Genomic DNA, 21,802 nt, shown 5'->3' on the forward strand with positions numbered 1-21,802 from the left:
ATAAACTGGATCAAATATAATAATGCCTATGTCTTACAAGGTTGTTTTGAGGAGTAAATGAAATATGAACTGTGCTTAGAATAATCCCTGGCTCATATGAATTATATACTAAGTGACAGTCCAGCATGAGGGATAATAATTTGCGGAAAGAGCCCATTTCTTGCTTATTTGAGCTAGGCAAATCAAATACAGCACTGTTCTTTACCTACAAAAGCTTGTATTTTACATTAAGTATATATACAGTCTATTTTACTTGTAGTCTATTATGCTAATTTAGGGTACAACAATTAGCTGGACAGGCTGTAGTAAAACAGTGCATCTCTATAGGCAAAACTGAACATCTATGAAAGGAGTATTTAGTAAGTACCTACTATGTATCAGACACCATCCTAGGCACTGGGGATACGGTTGTGAGCAAAACAAAGTCCCTGCCATGCCTCAAAGAGGTTACTTTCTAGAAAGCAGAGAGCTGGAAGGTAGCCAGACAAATAATTCACATAGAGAATATTTAAAAGTATTAAAAATGAAGCCAGATTCAGATGCAAACACCACGAGGCACCATCTTGACATCTAAGATGGCCCTCCACCACCATGGTTCATCACTGTGATGCTAAAGAACAGACTAGGAAAAGTGCATGGATTTTGTTTGCCCATGAAACATTCTGTATTGTAAGTCCCCAATATGTTATTGCCTTGATATAAAACATTCACTGTGCTTTTAAATGTCAATGTTTTGAGGTAGTACTTTTTTAAAAAATGTTAAGTGAAAAAAAATCTAGGTTTCAAGTATTTACAAATATATAATGTGACATAAAACAAAAACTCAGAAGCTGCTATATGAAAGTGCTACTGTTCTCTGGTTGATGAGTCATTACCTTCCTCACACTTTTTGTCTTTTACAAATTTTCTTTAATAAGCATAGTATTATCTACATAAACAGAAAAAAAAAGTTAATAACCTTTCATCTACTAAAATGTCTCTGTTTTTTTGACCAAAGGAGAGGATATCCTTATACCAAAAGGAAATTGACTTGAGGATGTTATGGCCTGTTTCCTAAAGATTTGGTTCTAAGATTGGTTTTCTTTCCTTTCTTTATTATCATAACAATACATGGTCACTGTAAAAGTTCAAAAAAAATAAGCAAAGAGAAGAAAATAAAAGTCATCCACAATCCCACCATTCAATGATAACCACTAAGCATAGTTTTCAGTCTTTTTTTCTGTGTAGATAATGAACTTTAGTTTTTTTATTCAGCTAGTTATACCTTTTTAAAAAATAAAAATAGGATAATAGTTTTTCACTTAGTGATATATCTAATATATATATTATATATATATATAGCTGCATAATTTCTTGATATTAACATTTTATAAACAAGCCTCCACTATTCACACTAACCTTTTTCTAATTTTTCAAAATTATAAACTGCTGCAGTAAACACCTTTGAAGCTAAGTCTTTTTCCAAATCCATGATTACTTCCTCAAGAGAAATACTTATGAGTGAATTCCTTGAAGAATTGTGTCTTTACTTTAAGGTGCTTAACACATATTATACCAAGTTGTTCTCCATATCAATTTGTACTCTCATCAGTAGTTTAGGAGAACACCATTATTCTGATCTTATACATTGTCTCCAAAACAATGTCTTCCTGCTTTGACAGGGGAAAAGCCATACCTTGTTTTCATTTATGTTTTTTGTCTGTTTATAGAGCCATTTGTTCTTTGATCCATTTCTTTCAACCAAACTGTTCCTATTCTCTTTTTGTTTTTCACTCTGGTAAACAGACTTCATTATGTGTTGCAAATATTTTTCCCAGTGTCTCACTACTTTCTAATTTTCTCTATGGTATTTTTACGTGGATAAAAGTTTCTTATCTTTTTAAATCAGAGCTATAAATCCTTTCCTTTATGGCTTCTGCCTTTGATGTCCACCCCAACGTTATATAAATACTCACTTATATGTTGTCTAGTACTCTTGTTATTTCTTTTTAAAAAAAATATTCAATCTTTCCTCTACCCAAACTTTATTTTAGTTTAAGGTATGAGGCAGGCACCTCGGTTCCGTTTCTCCAGGCCAGCTGCTGGAAGCAGGCTTTCCTTACCTGGGCCTCATACTTCACTGCAGCCGAGAGCAGAGCGATGGCGTTCTCCTCGCAGATGCCTTGCTTGATAGTTTGTTGGCAGAGCTTTTTCAGACGATTTTCTCTATAAAATGTAGCCAAGTCTAGCAGTCCTGTTGGAAAGAGGTGTTTATTAGGGGGAGTGATTTCAAGCATCCTGATTTACACTCACTCACTCAGCCACTCAGAGATGATTCTGACAGTATTTTGGATATAATCCTCAGTGAAGCGCTGCGTAGACTGATGCTGACTGACACTAACACTTCAGTGTGGGGCTCTACCCAGGATGGCAGCCAAGCTGAGCAAATACGATACACAAATCATTAGCTGTTGAAAAACAGGAGCACAGGGAAAATAGCTTTAATAATTTTTTCCCAGGAAAAAAAGAAAAAGCATGTGCACCTTGAATGACCCCTTCCCCTGCAATCTCAATGTCAGCTTCTCCTGGGCCATTCCCAGGAGCACACACACATGCTGTAAGAGTGCCCGCCATGAAAAGAAAGAAAACAAAAGAGAAGAAAAGAAGAGGGAGGGGAGGGGAGGGGATGGGAAGAGAGGGGAAGAGAGGGGAGGGGTGACCTTTTCATAGATATGTGTCTGCCTCCTGTTACCCTATCCCACTGCTCCTCCCTACAGCAAAACTCCTAGACAGAGCTGTCTGTATCTGCTGTCTCCATTTTCCCACCTCCCATTCTGACCTCAAGCCATTACAAGCAGAATCCCAACCCCACCACTACTGCAATCACACCTGGGGCGGTCACAATGGATTCCAGGGTGCCATATTCTCTGGTTTCCTCTTACTTGACACTTATACAGCATTTGACATGATTGATAATGCTCTCCTTAGGGCACTTTGTCACTTGCTTGCATTTTTCTTTAATTAGTTGCTCCTCAGTTCTCTAGGCTGAATCATTTTTCCTGACTTCCAAATGTTTGAGTGCCCCAGGGTTAAATTTTCAGATACTTCTCTCACTTACTTCCCAGAACTCCAGCCCCAGGGTTTTAAATATCATCTACATATGCAGATGAGTCCTGTTATATTACCTGTCACCTATTTTTCAAGTAATTCAATAGAGACTGGGTGAGGTGATATATGTAAATTAATTTTATTCTACCCCAAGGAATGATAGGAAGTACTCTAATTGAAGCAATTAGCATCTGAAAGACCCTATTTGTTTTTCTGAATCTTCATTAGAGGATTTGTAATTAGCATAAAGAATGTCAGAATGAGTTTGTCGTTGGCGAAATGAGTGGTAGCCAGGATCAAAAGGTTAGCTGAATCCGGCTACTAGAATACTGTCATGTCCACCTCAAGCTAACTTTTCATGCAAGGTACTTAATAGAGTGTATGAAGTATAGAGAGCTGGGATTTCATCTATTTTACAATATTAATTGTTTTTGTGTCTGTCTGCTAATAAATCTTGTACATGTGGTAGACTTTGGTTGGAAACTTGCTTTTTTATAACAAATATTATCAAAGTTATAGAGGACACTGAAATCTTGAGAGTTGTGAATGGCTTCATTGTTTTTGGCCCCAAGCTTCAGATTCGCACCTGTAAGCGGCACTGCCCTAAGAGAGGACTCTGCCCCAAGTCTCGGCTCTACACCTCCTCCATGCACACCCTCAGCACAGGGTGGCCAAGGAGCCACATGTCCACTTCTAGACCACACTTTGGGTACCTGGGAACCTGGGACTGCCTGCATAATTGGCCCTGAGGCCACATGTGTGGGTATTTCCTCCCTTAGACCCCACCACCAATGTGCAGACCCCCTGGCCCAAAAGGGTAACCTGGGTTGGGGGTGGATAGAGCTTGGAATGCAAGCTAGGGTGCCCACACACCCTTCTGCCGGAGGAGGGGTCGGTCCTGCCAGTGCCATTGGGTTCTGGCACAGAACTCCAAGGAGTCCAGCAACTCTAAATGCCAACTAAAACTGAAACCTGTCCTTTCAGTTCTTAATGAAATTACATTTTTCAAGGAGGGAGGATTGGACATATTTTATCTGAAGTTCATTAGCTTGACATATAACTTTAAATTTTTAGACATATGGAGCATAGATCTCCATTCAGAGTCTTGGCCAGAGCCCTGCAAATGTTAGGGGTGGGCCTATAAAAAATTGCCATTTGGGGCCAGGCGCAGTGGCTCACGCCTGTAATCCCAGCACTTTGGAAGGCCAAGACAGGTGGATCACCTGAGGTCAGGAGTTCAAGAGCAGCCTGGCCAACATGGTGAAACCCCATCTCTACTAAAAATACAAAATTAGCCTAGTTCAGTAGTGTGTGCCTGTAGTCCCAGCTACTCGGGAGGCTGAGGCAGGAGAATCACTTGAACCCGGGAGGCAAAGGTTGTGGTGAGCCGAGATTGTGCCATTGCACTCTAGCCTGGGCAACAAGAGTGAAACTCCGTCTCAAAAACAAAATTGCCACTTGGGTATCTAACGGGAAGCTCAAACTCCTTTGACTTTCAAAGTCCAGAGCAAGCCTGTTGTTCTCCATCTTCCTCACCTCAGTGAATAGGACTTCTATTAAGGCAGCTACCCAGGCCAAGTACCTCAGTGCAGCCATCCTTCTCTCTCAACTCACACCTCTCATCCCATCTATCAACAAATCCCATCAGCAACCTCTTAAAAATATTATCTAGCATCTGATCTCTTTCAACACTTCCACTGCTATACAACCCCAACCCAGGAGACCATCATCTCTCACCTGAACCAATATAAGAACTGATGTTTGAAACACAGATCACATCTCTCCTGTGGCAGAAGCTGCGAGCTGCCTCTCTCTCAACCCCTACCCCAACACACACACACACACACGCGCGCGCGCACACACACACACGCGCACACACACACACACGCACACACACGCGCACACACACACACGCGCGCACACACACACGCACACACGCGCGCACACATGCACACACGCGCGCACACACACACGCGCGCACACACGCGCGCACACACACGCGCACACGCACACACGCGCGCGCACACACACGCGCACACCCACACACGCGCGCACGCACACACACACGCACACGCGCGCGCACACACACGCACACATGCACACGCACGCGCACACACACACACGCACACACGCACACACACACACACATCCACACTCACTCTCTCTCACATCCATTCTTCCTTTCTACTGAAACTACAGAATTTTTAGCTGAGCTACGGCCATCTGGAAATGCCCACTTTCCCAGCCTCCTAAGCCGCTTGGCACAGACTTGATGGACTCGGGCCCACAGTCTGAAATAAGTGGAATTCCCGGGCCCTGCTGGTGGAGACACTGGGATCTGCTGCGTGGCCCTCGGTCTCTGTCCCTTCCTCCATGCTGCTGCCTGCAGTGCTCCACAGTGGTGATGATTTGATCCTTCTCTCTCTTATCTGTCCAGTCAACCTTTGCATAAGTAGTAACAAGGGAAATGTGTTTGGATTCAACACACACAAAAAGAAATACTTCTGTAATTACCCTCGCAGCAACTTTCTTTTAGGTTCTATAGAAACCACCTTGTCAGTTCCTCAACATTTTGCCAAGTTTTCGGAAGTCTTTGGCAATTACCTACTGCCTCCTCAGGAGAAAGGCTGATGCTGTCTGTGTACAGGTATTCCAGGAAGGCCCGGTAAACAGGATATGAAAATTCACTCATTTCTACAATATCATCCTCGTTATCTTCCAACGACGAACGAAAATGCTCACATCTGAAGGAAGAAAGCAGCAAGTCAGGTCCTAGCTTCCCGGCCAGGACAGACGGCCACTGTGAGGAGGACGTCCTTTTCTCGAAGGTGCACACTGGCACGTCCCTGCTGTGGCTCCTCACTTTCTTTGCTGGCCTGGGTTCTCAAACAGTCATTTATTCGGCAAGGCTGTACATGCAAACCTGCTGCCAAGGGTGGCCCGGGAAGCAGCCCCAATGGCTGTGCTAATGGGGACAGAGCCGGACTCCCTGGCATCTCTCTCACACCACAACCACTGTCAGCATTTAGAGAAATCAGTGGGTTTATTTTTATAAAATCTAAGTAATTCTGTTTCCTCACTCCATCATGGGTTGAATGATGTCCTCTAAAAATTCCTATGTTGAAGTCCTAATGGCCAATACCTCAAAATGCGACCTTACTGGGAGAGAGAGCCTTTAAAGAGGTAACCAAGTTATAAGAAGGTCACCAGGGTGGCCCTAATCCAATGTGACTGGCATCCTTATAAAAAGGGGAAATCTGGGCTGGGTGCGGTGGCTCATGCCTGTAATACCAGCACTTTGGAAGGCCAGTGGGTAGATCACGAGGTCAGGAATTTGAGACCAGCCTGACCAATATGGTGAAGCCCCAACTCTACCAAAAATACAAACATTAGCCAGGCATGATGGCGTGCGTCTGTAATGCCAGCTACTCGGGAGGCTGAGGCAGGAGAATCACTTGAACCTGGGAGGCGGAGGTTGCAGTGAGCCGAGATCACGCCATTGCACTCCAGCCTGGGCAATAGAGCAAGACTCTGCCATCTAACAAAAAAAAAAGGTGGGGGGAAATTTGGACACAGACATGCACAAAGGGAGAATGCCACATGCTGACTGGAGTTAAGCAGCCACATGCCAAGGAAGGCCAAAGACTGTCAGCAAACCCCCAGCAGCCAGGAAAGAGGCAGGAACAGATTCTCGCTCACAGCCTCAGAAGAAACCCATCCGGCTGACACTTTTGATCTGGGACTTCCAGCCTCCAGAACTTTATGTTGCTTAAGCCACCCAGCCTATAGTACTTTGTAACAGCAAACTAATTCACCCCTCTTCCTTCATGCAGGTTGATGTGATGCAGAGAGAGTGAACAAATGCTGCATAGCTTGATCTTACTAAAGAGGAACTTGAGACTAAAATGCTGTGTTGAGTTTGTGACTCACTGCGGTAGGATTTAAATATCTGTTACACAACAACATAAAGAATTTCAAAATCATCATGTAAGAGAAAGCAGCCAGGCACAAACGAATGCATCCTGTATCATCCCATCTAAATACACTCCAGAAAATGCTAACTCATCTACAGTGACAGAAGGAGCCACGGTCACCCAGGGCTAGGACATGAGGGGTCTCTGAAGGGTGGTGGGAATGTTCTCTATCTGGATGTGGGGCAGCAGTTTCACAGGCGTGGACATGTGTCAGCACCCATCAAACTGCACACTTGAAATGCACACAGCTCATTGCTCACAAACATTCACAAATGTGATTTTTAAAATCTCTGTGCTAGCCTCACTACAGACCTTTTTGGTCTGGAAAGGCCTTGATCTTCTCTTTTTTAAACCATCTAAAAGTACCCCACAAGTGATTAAAGAAAGTGATTATTATGAGCTGAGCTTGATTCCCAGGCAGAGAAGGTAACTGATGGACGTCCAAGTATCAATACGGTGTTCAGAGCACAGGACACATTTGCAGCGTGCACTGGCTGCTCCCTGCTGCCAAGGTGACCACCCCACTTTTCAGGCCTCAGGAGCGCCTACGGTCCTGATTCCCTGAACCACACACAACCTGTGTTATTTCTTGTTTCACGTATAGTTCCCCCCGCTCCACTGTATGCTTGTAAGAGCAAAAACAGCCTTACATTTTTTCTTTCTTACTGAGGTGCCTAATAGAGTTGGACACTCAGAATACAATTGTTGAATGAATTATTTTTCTCAATTCTCAAAATAAATGATTCCTTACCGAATCTTGAGAAGGACTTTATGTGCATAAATGTACTTTCCATCAACCAGAAACTTCAGGTCTGCGGTGTCCGGGTTGTCAAATTCCCTCTTCAGTGACTCAGCCACTGTGAGGTGGTCATCGGGTTCTAGGAGAATAATGCAAATGCTTCCAGGTTAGCTACAGACATAATGAACATGCAGGCCACGGTATGGCACTGCTCTACCGATGCTCATGAAAATACAAATTCCTCAAAATAACTAAGCAACTGAGCAATCGGTTTTTTCCCCTGAAGACAGATATGCATCTCTGTAATCATTAAGGATAAGAATCTCACACACATCGGCTTATAAATCTGGCAAAATAATAAGAAAAAGTCCCAAGCCACATCACTAATTTTGAATGAAATTTTAAACATTTGAGCAAATATGCTAGCTAAAAGTAAAAGACACAGTTTCTCGGTAAAATTAAAAAGCAGTCAAATAAGGGCAGGGCACAATGGCTCACACCTGTGATCCCAACACTTTGGTGGCGGTGGAGACAGAAAGATGGCTTGAGGCTCACGGTTTAAGACCAGCCTGGGTGACACAGCGAGACCCCACCTCCACAGAAAGTTTCTTTAAATTAGCCAGGCGTGGTAGTGGGTACCCATACTCCCAGCTACTCAACAGGCTAAGGCAAAAGGATTGCTTGAGTCCAGGCGCTCAAGAGTACAGTGAGCTATGATTGCACCAATGCTCTCCAGCCTGAACAGAGCAAGACCCATCTTTCTCTCTTAAAGAAAAAAAAAAAGCAGTCAAATAAAATTACTTTTAGTTTAGTACTAGTGTTGTTTTCTGATGCTTTGAAGAAAATAAAATTAGTTCCCTTTTGCAGAAGCCCATCAGAGAGAAATAAATTATGAGAGTGCACCTAACAAAATCCTCATTATCGAAGTAAAGCCCTGAGTTCTTTCCCAGATTTTCGGGCCATCCGCCAAATGGACAGTGACTAGCTCACCCACGGAGAGAAGGCGCCACGAGACGGCGGGAGTGGCAAAGCAGGCAAACACGTCGTCGGTGCAGGAGAAGTGGGTGAGGTGCGGGAGGATCACGGACTGACCCCGGCACTGGCCCCACATGTACACGTGCCCACCCTGCGTCTTGGCCGCAGACGTGTGTGTGGAGTGACAGGCTGCAATCTCGATAATCCTAAATTCACAAATACACACCACATAAGCACAGTGACCAGAGGCAGAAACAAGTTGTATCCTCCCCCACTCAGGTTTAACTGATGTGGGACATCATAAAATTACAAAAAGGGTCAGGAAAAGAAAAAAAACAAAAACAAAAAACTACCACATGACTCATACACCTCATCTCCTAAATTATCAGGCACCAAACCGTTATTCACATTTAAGCCACACTTCAATGGCACTTATAACTCATGAAGATCTGTTTGTACCACTTCTAGCCAGTAGGCCTATAAAAATATGTACCATCCTATTTTGAAATTCAAATATAACCCAAGAGAGTAGTGGTCCCCCCACCAAAAAAGGGTGGTTTAAATTTTTTCCCCTAAAACGTTACTTACTGAAGAAAATAATAAAGATTTGGGTCATCTGGACTGAGGGCCAATAAATAAATATTTTAATGAAGACTTCACCGATTTCTAGCACGCTATTCCAACTCCTATTGCACAGAGTAAATGCAGTAGTTCTACCACACTGGACTGTATGACCTGGAACCCAGGAGAGCAGTTTTCTAGGATCACCATGTGATACGCTCTACTGCTCTAAGTTCATGATTGACGAGGAGGTAGTTCTCAGAACATTTTTTTTTTTTTTTTGGAGACAGAGGAGTCTTGTCCTGTCACCCAGGCTAGAGTGCAGTGGCACAATCTGGGATCTTGGCTCACCGCAATCTCTGCCTCCTAGGCTCAAGCGATCCTCCTACCTCAGCCTCCGCAGCAGCTGGGACTACAGGTGCAAGTCACCACACCTGACTAATTTTTGTAGAGACCAGGTTTTGCCATGTTGCCCAGGTTGGTCTTGAACTCCTGAGCCCAAGTGATCCGCCCACCTTGGCCTCCGAAAGGGCTGGGATTACAGGTGTGAGCCACTGTACCCGGCCTCGGAACACTTCTTAATGGAAAAACATTGTTTCCCCTGGAAGTAATTTCTTTCCTATCAGAATAAGCCACCATACAGATTAAAGGAAAAGGGTAAACTCTTTTAACCCAGGGGAAGTCCCCATCTTGATTTTGCTACAGCAGACAATGGTACCAGCATCCTCAGACTTAGGCTCAGAACTTCAGGGTCAACTTTGACTTCTCCCTCTGTATTTACCATTTTCTTTAGAATATCCAGTTAAATAAGAAAGATGCTTTGCAATGTCTCCCCTCAGCCACCACTGGGGGGTCAGGCACACCCTGCATCTGGGCCCTGTAACAGCCTCCCAGGTCTCCCTTGCCTTAGACTCTCCCTTCTGCCCCAACTCACACAGTGCTGGCAGGTTAACCATCCTCCTGGAACACCGTTCTCATCAGAACTTTCACACGGGCAGCGGCTTCCCTCAGATAAAATCCTGACACAAGACATAACCCCATCCATGATTTGGTGTCACTTCTGAACAGCCAGCTCTCAAGTCACTTTTGTGCACACACCCTGCTTCAACAAATGGGCTTTCTCACTGCCCTTCAATGGCTTCATCCATGGTTGTTCAGGAATGTTCTTTCTCTCTGCCTTACAAATCCTACCTATCTTCTAAGGCCCAGTTCAAACGCCCCAAGTTTGAGGTCTCCCTCTCACCTGAGCTCCTGCAGCACTTCCTGTCCACACCACTCCAGCCTGGCCCTGTTACTCTTTATGCATCCGTTTCACCTGTTCAGCGCGATGGCCAGTTTCTGGCAGGCCTAATCACTGGCTTAATTCTCTCTAAGCACATAGCATGGTGTCTTACTGAATATGATCTGTGGGTCACTTTGCTGACTGAGGAAGACTCAACAACACAAAGGAGAGTTGTGTATGGCCCCACTGACACGGACTGGCACCTGAAGGGTGAGGATGATCCCACGCTGCCTCCTTTAGGCAGCTGCCCCCAAACCAGGAGGGAAGTGTCATCACAGAACCTGGAGCTTGTGCCTGCTCGCCTCAGAGGCTGAGACATGCTGTTCTCACGGGTGGCAATTTCACTGACTTATTAGAGGATCGTTCTTAGCCCTTGAAAACCACACACAAATACTACAGGAAAAGAGGCTACGATGGCCCATAGTAGAGAGCTCAGGATTTAGAGTCAAACAAACCTAGGTTTGTTTTTTCTTTTTTTTTTTTTTTAATTGCAGCTCCAGCTCAAAGGAAAACAAAAACTAGATTTGAATCTCCGCTTTACCACTAGGCTGCATGACTAGGGGAATGTCACTTAGCACCTAGGAGCCTTGGTTTCATCACATTGGAGGGCTGGTGTAAGAATCAAACGATAAAATGTTAAGTGCAACCAGGCACAATGTCTGGGTGCAAATGGTTGCATGACAATGGAGGTTTCTTTACATTATGACAAGTACTCGGCATTTTAAGTGACAAAGCGTCCTTTAGGTAGAGACCATGTATCTCTAGTGATCAATTCAGATTAGTAAGAGTTTCCCTAGAAGAATCTTTTTCCTGATATTTCCTGATTTCCCGGCCTAATCCAGTGCTGTGCAAAAGAACCGTGACAGATGGGGAAAATGGTTAATAATATTTGGCTTCTCAATCAGCACATTCTTTTCAACAAATAAAGAAAATGGGAGAAGGAAATAGAATAAATGTATTAAAAGAGAAGTACATCCACTGTTACCATCGATTTTATTAGCAAGCCTCCTAAGTTACAAGCAAATGTGAGGGTAGCGACGTGGTACGTCTTCGTGGCCTGGTGCTGTGGGCAGGACACAGGGCTCAGAGTCAGAGTGTAGTTCTAGGGCCATGTTACTTAAATTCTTATAATCAGCTTTACCATCTTTTTAAAGAAAAAAAAAGATGAGGGGGAACAGGATACAGGCAGCCATCCTCTCACAGTTGGTGGTTTCGTGTACATGAAATAAGTTCCTTGGCAGAGCTGAGAACCGAAAAAGGCTTCCTTCCGTGACTGAAAGTGTTTACCAGCTGCAGCAGGAACTGTGGGCCTGTGATTTAGCTGAGAAACTCATGATGTAGCTGGAGAGAGAAGTCCAGAGCTGTGACTTTGCAAATAATTCCCAAATGATATCAGTGTGGCCCTGACTACAAGTCTCTGGTGAGTAAAGAAAAATACCTAGGGGCTCCTCAGGGAATATTTCAAGTAAAAGGGAGCTAACTGGGCCATGTATGCTTTGGCCTGGCCAGAGCTGTGGAATAAGAGTCTTATGAGGTGGAGAGAAATGCAGGAGCAACGTGCAGGCAGAGCTGGAGATGGCAGGACGCCAGAGAGCAGCATCATACGAGGCCTGACAGGGACGGAGGCCAACGCCGGGATCGAAGGGCAACAAGGCTTGCCAGGAACAGTGGCGTCGGCTTCAATCCAGAGCCGAAGAGTTCCGATTTGATCTGATGTGATAGGCAAATGGGAAACAGCTTTGTAAACAGGGCCATGATGTGAGGAAATGGTATTCTCAGACAGACGGACCTGGTCACAGTGGTGTGCAAGACAGGCTGCAAGGGAGAGAAAGAACAGTCTGGAAGGCTGGCTGGGGAGGCCAACCCAAGCTAGGTTGCCAAGGACTAATGAGGGTGGCCTGGATGTTAATGCAGAGGGAGGGAGAGGAGTTGAAGGTGGCCCAGAGGATGAGTCTAAGAAAAGCCCCGCCTGGCAGTGCCAAGGGAGGCAGAAGCCGCGCTGGCCAGGTGGCAGGTGTGGGGGCCAATGTTCAGATAACTGAGCAAGTAATGAAAGGAAAAAGGGCCTTCTGCGTTTGAACCACCTCAACTGTAAAGCCATCTGGTATTCTCTGGGAGCAGGGGAGGTTAGGACAGCCCAGTGAACAATGTGGAGATAAGCATTCATGAGCTGCTCTTCCTTTCTTCAGATTTCAGCACTTCTGCAGTGACTTACTAGGCAAAGACTTCTACATGTTTTGGAATCATTTCTGTGTACTCTGGGGTAACGTTCTATGAAACATGTCAGTGACTGGAGCACAACAGCATCCTTCACTGATCTGCCCAACATCAGAAAAGCCAAATAATGCGGTTCCTATGTTCCCTTCTGAGATACGTTATTGGTTACTAGCGTCCATGGAAGGGCGTAGCCTCTGCCCCTAGAGCAGCTGGTGACCTGAAGTGGGACACTACTTTCTAGAGAAGGGCTGGGACAGACAGAGCCAAAGGGTGGGTCGGGGAAGGCCACATGATGCCGCCCGACCCTGGGCATGGCCTTGTGACGTATACCCGGCACACCCGGCTCCACGTGGGAAGTCAGGGGTGGGACGTGGATTTGGTTGGCTGCAGTAGCTACTACAGGAATGAGAGTGGAGAAAGTTTAGAGGGTATCTTCAGGTCTAGGCTTGTGATCCAAGCAACTGCTAAGGAACCCTGCCATTGCCTAAGTCATCATCGGTTTTTAAACTGGACTCATACCAAGCAGCACATGCTGACGTTCCAATTTTCCAGTCAGACGTGCAACAGACAATGACTAGCAACTGAGCTCACCTTTACTGTCAGGATGCCTGGCATGTTTCACACTTTATTTCGTAGCCAATCTTAATGGGAAAAAAATTCACTACATGTTGATAATAAACAGGTTTTGTGTCACCTCAAGGGAATGATCCACTACAAGCACTGAGCTTACTGGATATGAAGTACTAGAAATGAAAAAGCAGAGAGAAAGAATAGAAACCGGAAAACCTCGAGGAGGGGTGAAAGGTCATCTGTGAGGGACAAGAATATCGGAGAAGAAACAGCAAAGATGACAGATCCACAGCAGGGATTCCCAATCCTGGTTTTGTAAGAGCCCCAGTATTACACCGACTACCTCAGAAGTCGAAGAATTCTCAGAAATTCAAGGAAAAGATAGCTTTACATCAGTTTAGTTTAAAATATGCTGTTAGGAAACGTTAAGAACAAAGATACAAACGTTGGTCAATCTGTGGCCAAGGTACTGAAACTTCAGAAAGATTGGGAATGACTGGATTAGGAGAAGACAATCATTTTAATCATTGAATTTATATTTATGTAAACATAAATGGCTGACAAATATCAGTATTCTCCATCATAAATAAAATCTTTTTCTGGGAAAGATTTTAAAAGATTTCCCTTGGATGGTTGTTCCAGCAAAGAAAACAATGTAGACAGGTTTCTCCTTCCCACTTCTGGGAACAGATAACTAAGCACTGAACCCCACCCCACCCCATACTCAATCCAGTTCCTAATTAGTCAGGCTTTCCTGTAATGGGCCCCCGAAGAGTCAGAAGTAAGGCTCCCGGGTTCCTGAGGGATAAGTTACGACATATACTTGACTTTCCATTCCTGGAAAGGGTGGAGAAGTGCAGAACAAGTCCCAGCACAGACCTATAAACCCCTCCCTTGCAATACGCCTGTGATTGAGTGCCTGGTTGAAATTGTGCAAGTTCAGAAATCACCACCTGAAATGCAAGTACAGAAAACTGAGAAAATCAGGAACATCTCGTTTAAAACATTCATCCATCCTTTTTTTTTTTTGAGACAGAGTCCCACTCTACTGCCCAGGCTAGAGTGCAGTGTCATGATCTCACTGCAACCTCCGCTTTCCACGGGCAAGGGATTCTCGTGCCTCAGACTCCCAAGCAGCTGGGATTACAGGTATGCATCACCACGCCCAACGAATTTTTGCATTTTTAGTACAGACAGGGTTTTACCATGTTGGCCGGGCTGGTCTTAAACTCCTGACCTCAGGTGATCCGCCCACCTCAGCCTCCCAAAGTGCTGGGATTACAGGCGTGAGCGCCTAGGCCCATCCATGATTTTTATAGCCAAATTATAATTCAAAAATAACTGCAGTTTAAGAAAGACAGAAATGCAATAGATAACTCCCAACATCCAGTTAAGCAACTTGGCACTCACACAGCTTCCATTCCCATTACCTGCTTCTCTGCTGCTTTTTCTCCTACCTGGATACCCCACAATCCCTCTGCCCCAGTGAGAACGTGAGTCAGAGGCCTTGGGCGATCATTCCGGATCAGGGACCAGCAGTGCAATGCAGCAAGTCACTGGTGGGCAATGATGGCAGACTCTGTGAGACCAGGGACAGATGTGCTAAAGTTTTGGGTAAGTGTGGGAGCACCATAAAAAGTAATGGGCCGGTGGCTCACACCTGTAATCCCAGCACTTTGGGAGGCCAAGGCAAGAGGATTGCTTAAGCCCAGGAGCTACCAGCCTGGGTAACGTGGCAAAACCCTGGCCCTACAAAAAAACACACAAAAAAATTAGCTAGGCATAGTGGCACACTCCTGTAGTCCCAGCTACTCCAGAGGCTGAGGTGGGAGGATCGCCTGAGCTTGGGAAGTCAAGACTACATGAACCGTGATTGCACCACTGTACTCTAACCTGGACAACAGGGAGACTGTCTCAAAAAAAAAAAAAAAAAACAGGCCATACAAATCCATCGTTTTTATTTCCATGCCATCTTTATTTGATCCTTTCACTCTGTTTTTTCAGTTTAAATATTAAGTGTCCCTATCAACTGAGGTACTTTTGTGGTTATTCAAAGCCTCAGGACTGTCCCTTCTCTTCTGAGGAGCACTAAGCTACCTTACAAGATGTGTGAATGAACAGTTGCAGGCATCTGCCTGAACCACCTCCTGCCTCCATTATTGTCCCTCCTCCCTATTCTGAAGGGGCCAGGGGTCTTAAATTTTAAGGTTTTTGACAAAAAAAGTTTTATTTAACCTATTAAAATAACCTATGTTAAATTGGTTAAATAAAACTTTTAAAACGTAGGTTAAAGAAAGTCAGCCAAGTTCACAATACTCAAATGAAAATTGAGGCAGCTGAAAAATGGCAATTTCGTTCCTCATTTTCATTGTTAAGTATTCCAACAGAAAATTAGAAAAACACTGCATATAAGTGCGAGCTAATCTGTTTGTCTATATATTTCTTTTAAAATCAAATGTAATAAAGATATATGCAGTAAAAATAGCAGCATTCGTTTCTACGATGACTGCAACCCTGGTTTAAAAGAAAAGATAATGAAACGTTTTTGCGCTATACTACTGTTAAGAAATGGAAAGCGAAAAGGTAGTGATCTGACCATGCTTGAGAAATTCCAAAGGCTTTCAAAAATATCAGAATAACATGGAAACTAATTCTGGATGTGCTAATTACATAACACAACCTTGCAAACAAGTGCACAAAACTAAATCTTAATTTCCTAACCATTTTACTCTTCCTCATAGTGACAGCTTGGGAGTTAAAAGTAATGAAATAACCTTATCCTTTTCAACCGGCAAATTTTCTATGTAGCTGAGTGACCAGCTTTATACCCCACGCAAGGTACCTTTTCCTAAGCCAGGGAAGAGCGCCCTCGAATGTTATCGACATCACCTTAAGAATGTAAAACAGGGAAAGGAGGAGGGCAAAAGGGTGATTTGTAAGGGAGAAGAGTAACAGAGTAGCTGTTGCAAGTTTAGTCATTGCAGTTTGCTTAGAATAGCTGTTGGAAGTATAGAGGAAACATGGGTAAGTGAAAATAGCATATTTAACATACAATCAATCTCCCCAACAATTCCAAAGCCAATTTTTATAAAGGAATAAATACTCTTGTTAAATACTATTCTAACACTAGCAGTACATTCCCCACCATTCTCTCTATGTCTAAGTCCTGTTTAATCACAATCACCACAGACCAGTGTGGGGACTGTGAAAATGGCCATGTTACCTGTCCTTTTCCATAGTGACGGGAGTAGGATAGGACTGGTTGCTTTTATTGCCAGTGCCCAACTGCCCATAAGAATTGGCGCCCCAAGCATACACTTGGCCTTCATCTGTTAATACTAATGTGTGTGCGTAGCCACAGGCGACCTGGAAGGAAAAAAATCCACTCAGGACTGCAAACAGAAGTCATTATTTCACTGCTTCCGCAAAGTAGGTTAAGAAACAAAAATGAAAAAAAGAAAGAGGCAGCCTACCCGTAGAGGCAAGCATTAAGGTAACCAACATCCTTCCAGAACATGTGGGCCAGAACTGCAGTAAGACTGTCATGAGTCCCCTGGCGTGAGCACCTGCCCCGGTTCACTGGAGCTTTAATGCTCACAGAAATCAAGGGGTATGAGGGGAATGTCAGAAACGACACTTGTATTTTTTAAATAATTATTTTCTTTTTTGATTATAAAAGTAAACCAGGTTCAATTTGAAAAATATAGAAAAATATAATTATAAAAGTTCTCTGAAGATCAGAGGCTTTTTTTTCTATTTCTATTTAGACATAGAGATATGCACCTATAGCATTTTTTTTTACTGACCATGTTGTATAAGCAGTTCTGTATCTTGCTTCATTTTATTAGACATTACACATAGCAGTTTCCCATATCATTAAAAATTCTTTGTATACATCATCTCCAGCATATACACTTGGCATAATTTAGCTAATCATTAACTTATGATTTGATTTCTGTTACACCTATTGTTTTTTATTAAAGTTATCATATATACATATATATATCTCTTCTTAACTAATTCTGTAAGAGAGTTACAGGAACTGTTGGTTCCTCAGGGAAATTCCCTAGGAGTAGAACTACAGGTCAAAGGATAGAAAGGCTTTTAAGGCTCTTGTACACCCTGCCAAAGCTTCCTCAGGAAAGCTTATAACAATTTATATTCCAAAAGGTATGTGACAGTGCCCTGGAACAGAAATTGTCTGAATATCTGCAATTTAATTCAAGGAAAAAAGAGATTTAACCTTTATTTTAATGAAGACATCCAAGCAGCTAAACTTTTCATCCTGCCAAGAAATCTATGTTTTTAATATATTGATATCTTTGCCAGTGAAGACTTAAAAATACACGCACACAAACTGACAGTGGACGTACCCGCTGGACACGGATGCCTTGCAAAGCTGCCACTCTGCAAGGGGTTGGCTGGTTGCCACTGCTGCCAAGTCCAAGCTGCCCGTTTCCATTGTAACCCCAGACATAGACCTGAGAGAAAATGACACCCTCAATCCTCTCAAGAGGTAAACAGCCAGCAAGTTGTCTATTATGTGGGACATACCATACTAGCATGAGACTGATGTGGCAAACAGGGTTTTTAAGCAAGATGTAAAATAACTTCCTTACCTCCCCCGTGTCCACTACCGCCATGCAGCACATCTGCCCACATGCTATGGTCACAACTACTTTATTCTGTAGGCAGCCAGTGACTCTTCGAGGGATTGGCTGATTAACTGTTGATCCAGATCCTACCTGCCCAGAGTTATTATAACCCCAGGCAAATACCTGTTTAAAGGAAAGATCAGTAAATGAAACACATTAATTTATAAAGTGTCTCAACTGGACACTGACATGTACTTGTGGCACCGAGTCTTCCCTCTCAAAGTGCTTCAGATCTATAAATCCTTACAACACAGGCAGAGAAGTGTTTACAAAATTCATTCTTACACAACGTACATGATTTTATAAAATTAGGTGGTTGGTGTTATCTATATGAACAGTAATAATTGCTATTAAATAACACATAACACAAAAGTATCTACTTTGCCCTAGCCATCTTTTTCAGCGTTTGGGGATTTTTCTTATTGCAAATAACCTCTTTACTACAGCAACAGAGAAGGAACAACACCTCCTTTTAAATTTTGCAATTATGGAAGACCTTACTACGTACAGATAAATGTCACAACATCAATACCCTGACTGTGAATTGCTGCCAAAAATAAGGCTGAATTTGAGGGAGGTTATTTTAATCAGATGATTGTATTTCCAGGACTACTATAGAAGTCTACATAATCTTATTGAAAAAAATCAATGAGCTTTATGCTGACTATTCTCACCTCTCCATCAGATGTTAGCACCAAAGAATGGTAAGACCCACAGGCAACTTCAATGACTTGTTTGTTTGACAAATTAGTTGAGATTTGACAGGGCACTAAACCATGATTAGTTGTCCCATTGCCCAGCTGGCTATACGCATTATGACCCCAGGTAAAGACTTCTCCTTCTGAAAATAAAAAGAAAGACAACCAGCTTTTACGACATCTACTTCATTATACAAAAATATATGTAGCACAGCTTCCACAAATGAAATCTAAAAATTCAGGTGCAAAAAACTAATCAACTTCCCCATTCCACCAAAGTCATTTACAAAAGAATCTATTTGGAAAGTATAAACTGCATTCTACCTCAAAGCAACAAGGTGAAACTTAAATGCACACAGTTATAATAACGGGAAAATAAGTTTTTAATAAACAGCAGAGAAAAGGCTGCTGGGAGTAATAGCAAAAACATCAGAATGAAGTCAAAAGATTATAAGGCCACTTAACTCCCCTGGGTCTTAATTTCCTTATCTTTAAAATAATCACCAAGTTGATTTTTTAAAATCTTTGTTATTACTTATTACATAGCATAATACAAAGAAAAGTTCATAAAACATGTATGTACAGTCACGCACTACTACTTAAGTCAAGAAATATAACCTTATAATCACCCCCCAAAAGGCCCTCATGTATGCATCTTGCATACAAATTTTTAGTTTTTCCTGATTTTGAAATTTAAATAAATGGAATCATACAGTATGTACTCATTTCATCTGTATTTTCCAACATGTTGTCTCTTTGTGCTATATTCTGAATAATGACTTCTGATCTATCTTCCAGTTTACTAATTTTACTAATTTGCTGTGTTCAAACTGCTACAAAATTTGTCCACTGAATTTTCATTTGATAATCATATTGCTCATTTGGATCTTTTCAAATCTTCTATAATCCCTGCAGATTATCTTCAAGCTCATTTTAATTTCTTCAAACAATAAATATAGCTGTCTTATAATTGGTGTCTGATAATTTTAACACCTGATATTTAGTAATCAGTTCTTGCTGTCTGTTATTACCTCTGGTTCCCATTCATGGTACCTTGTTTCTTTGCATAGCAAGCCCCCCTTATCTGCAGGAGATACATTCTAAGACTCTTGTACTGAACCTGTATATACTATGATTTTCCCTATACATACATACTTATGATAAAGTTTAATTTGTAAGTTAGGCATAGTAAGAGATTAACAACAATAACAAATAATGAAATAGAACAACTACAAAATGTACTGTTCACAATGTCACAGACGGAAGATTTGTTCTTACCATAAATCTTAACAACCTCAGCATGAAAACTCTCCATTTTTCATTTAAAGCAAGAACTGTATGGCTTCTCTTCGGCATATCCAAATTGCAAGCATCACTACTCTTGCACTTTAGGGCTATTATTAAGTAAAATAAGGGTGACTTGAACACAAGCACTATGAAACCAAGACAGTCAATCTAATAACTAAGACAGCTACTGAGTAACTAACGGCTGGGAGTGTCTACAGCCGAGACGCTGGACAAAGGGATGATTCATGTCCCAGGTGGGATGGAGCAAGATGGTGAAATAGCACCCTACTCAGAATGGCACACAATTTAAAACTTATGAATTGCTTATTTTGGAAATTTTACATTTATACTTTCAGACCACAGTCAACTGCAGGGAACTGAAACCTGAGAAAGTAAAACCATGGATAAGGGGAGACTACTGTATATCTGGTTGTCTCTTGACTATGTGCTATTGCCATTGAACAATTATTTCGGTTAATTCTCTCAGGCCTAGGATAAAGGTGCCTTCCCCTAGAAAGGATCTGCATTAACATCTATCACGCCCTTAAGGCACTTGCCATCCAGTACCTTGAATAAATTCAAGGGTTGAGATTTCTTGTACCATTCAGTCTTGATGTGAATTAAACTACAAATCCATGGTTACAACCTTCTTGGGAGAAATTTTATTTATTTTCTTTCTTTCTTCCTCCTTGCTTCACTCAGAGCAAGGAATTTTTCTACTCAATCCCTTATGAAGTAGCTAATCCCTACTACTAACGCCAACTACAGCCATCAGTCACTCTTTAGCGTAAGAATCACAGAATGCTAAGAGTTGGCGAGGTGGGGGGGATGTTGGACACAAGGTTTAGTCTTTCAATTCATAGATCAGGAATTCAAAGTTCAGACAGACTTGCCAAAGTCCACAATGAGTTCAGCAGTGTTTACTGGGCTTATAGCATTGTCATTCATACATCAAAACACAATGATTACTTGATTCCATCTGCCACATTACCTTATGCTGGCATTCAGATACATTCATGTTTCATGGTATCCAAAACATAGTCAATTTCACAGGAAGAACCAGCAACTCTCAACCAATTAAACAATGTTCTCAAGGGCAGCTGACAAATAAACCTGAAATTCTACATGGGGTTCCTAGGTTACCTGTTGTTGCAAGGACAATGTGTGGACCACTCCCATAGCTGAGGCTGGCTATTTTCTTGCCACTTAAAGAATCCAGTCTCCGAGGTTCAATGGTGCTCTGGACGTCACCTAACCCCAAACAGCCACAACAGTTTGTGCCAAGCACAAAAATCTATGGGAAAAATCACTGTTAGTTCAAGCAGTTCTATTTCTAACAAACTATAAATTACATCCAAACAGGCATCATCTTCCTTAAGCAAACTGCTTCTTTATATAATAAATAAAATCTAATTTCCTTTTTTTTTATTTACTTTTTTTTTTTTTTTACCTTTTATTCCTTAGTTCCCCCAAGATCTTCAATTTGGCAAATTCATTTCTAAAAATGTGAGTAGCTGAATTATTTTCTTCAAAATTACCTCATCATTTACTGTAGTGTATAAAACTTCATTGCCAGCACTGCCAAAGACACAAGCCTGACGAATTAACTGTAGTTCTTCCTCAGAACAAAGGGAAAAAATTGGCCACTTTCCCACATCTAACATCTTCAAAGATGACAGAGTAGCCTGTACTGGCTGAAAAGGAAAAAATATATGTTGAAACAACAAATTAAAAAGTGAATTTTCTCTGCCCCTTCA

General features: G+C 42.4%; 2 protein-coding genes across 8 annotated transcripts in view; both read right to left on the minus strand.

Annotated features, from left to right (window-relative positions):
* The window catches only part of RCBTB2 (RCC1 and BTB domain containing protein 2), a 44,814-nt gene that overhangs the window by 5,283 nt on the left and 17,729 nt on the right, over positions 1-21,802 (minus strand). For all 7 annotated transcript variants that reach the window (XM_015121061.3, XM_015121059.3, XM_015121064.3 and 4 more), the window contains 10 exons: positions 21,584-21,739; positions 21,189-21,339; positions 18,735-18,901; positions 18,025-18,183; positions 17,779-17,886; positions 16,629-16,771; positions 8,791-8,981; positions 7,813-7,939; positions 5,692-5,831; positions 2,103-2,233 (listed from right to left, as the gene is read on the minus strand). In XM_015121061.3, the coding sequence (XP_014976547.2) occupies positions 2,103-2,233; positions 5,692-5,831; positions 7,813-7,939; positions 8,791-8,981; positions 16,629-16,771; positions 17,779-17,886; positions 18,025-18,183; positions 18,735-18,901; positions 21,189-21,339; positions 21,584-21,739 (1,473 nt within the window). The remainder of the gene's footprint in view (positions 1-2,102; positions 2,234-5,691; positions 5,832-7,812; positions 7,940-8,790; positions 8,982-16,628; positions 16,772-17,778; positions 17,887-18,024; positions 18,184-18,734; positions 18,902-21,188; positions 21,340-21,583; positions 21,740-21,802) is intronic.
* LOC106994260 (uncharacterized) lies at positions 11,950-14,288 on the minus strand. Its single transcript, XM_077974363.1, is given in 2 exon segments — positions 11,950-12,145; positions 12,147-14,288. Coding segments are annotated over 2 exon segments (690 nt in total). The 5' UTR covers positions 12,786-14,288; the 3' UTR covers positions 11,950-12,094.

Source organism: Macaca mulatta, chromosome 17, assembly GCF_049350105.2.
Source record: "Macaca mulatta isolate MMU2019108-1 chromosome 17, T2T-MMU8v2.0, whole genome shotgun sequence".
Lineage (NCBI taxonomy): Eukaryota > Metazoa > Chordata > Mammalia > Primates > Cercopithecidae > Macaca > Macaca mulatta.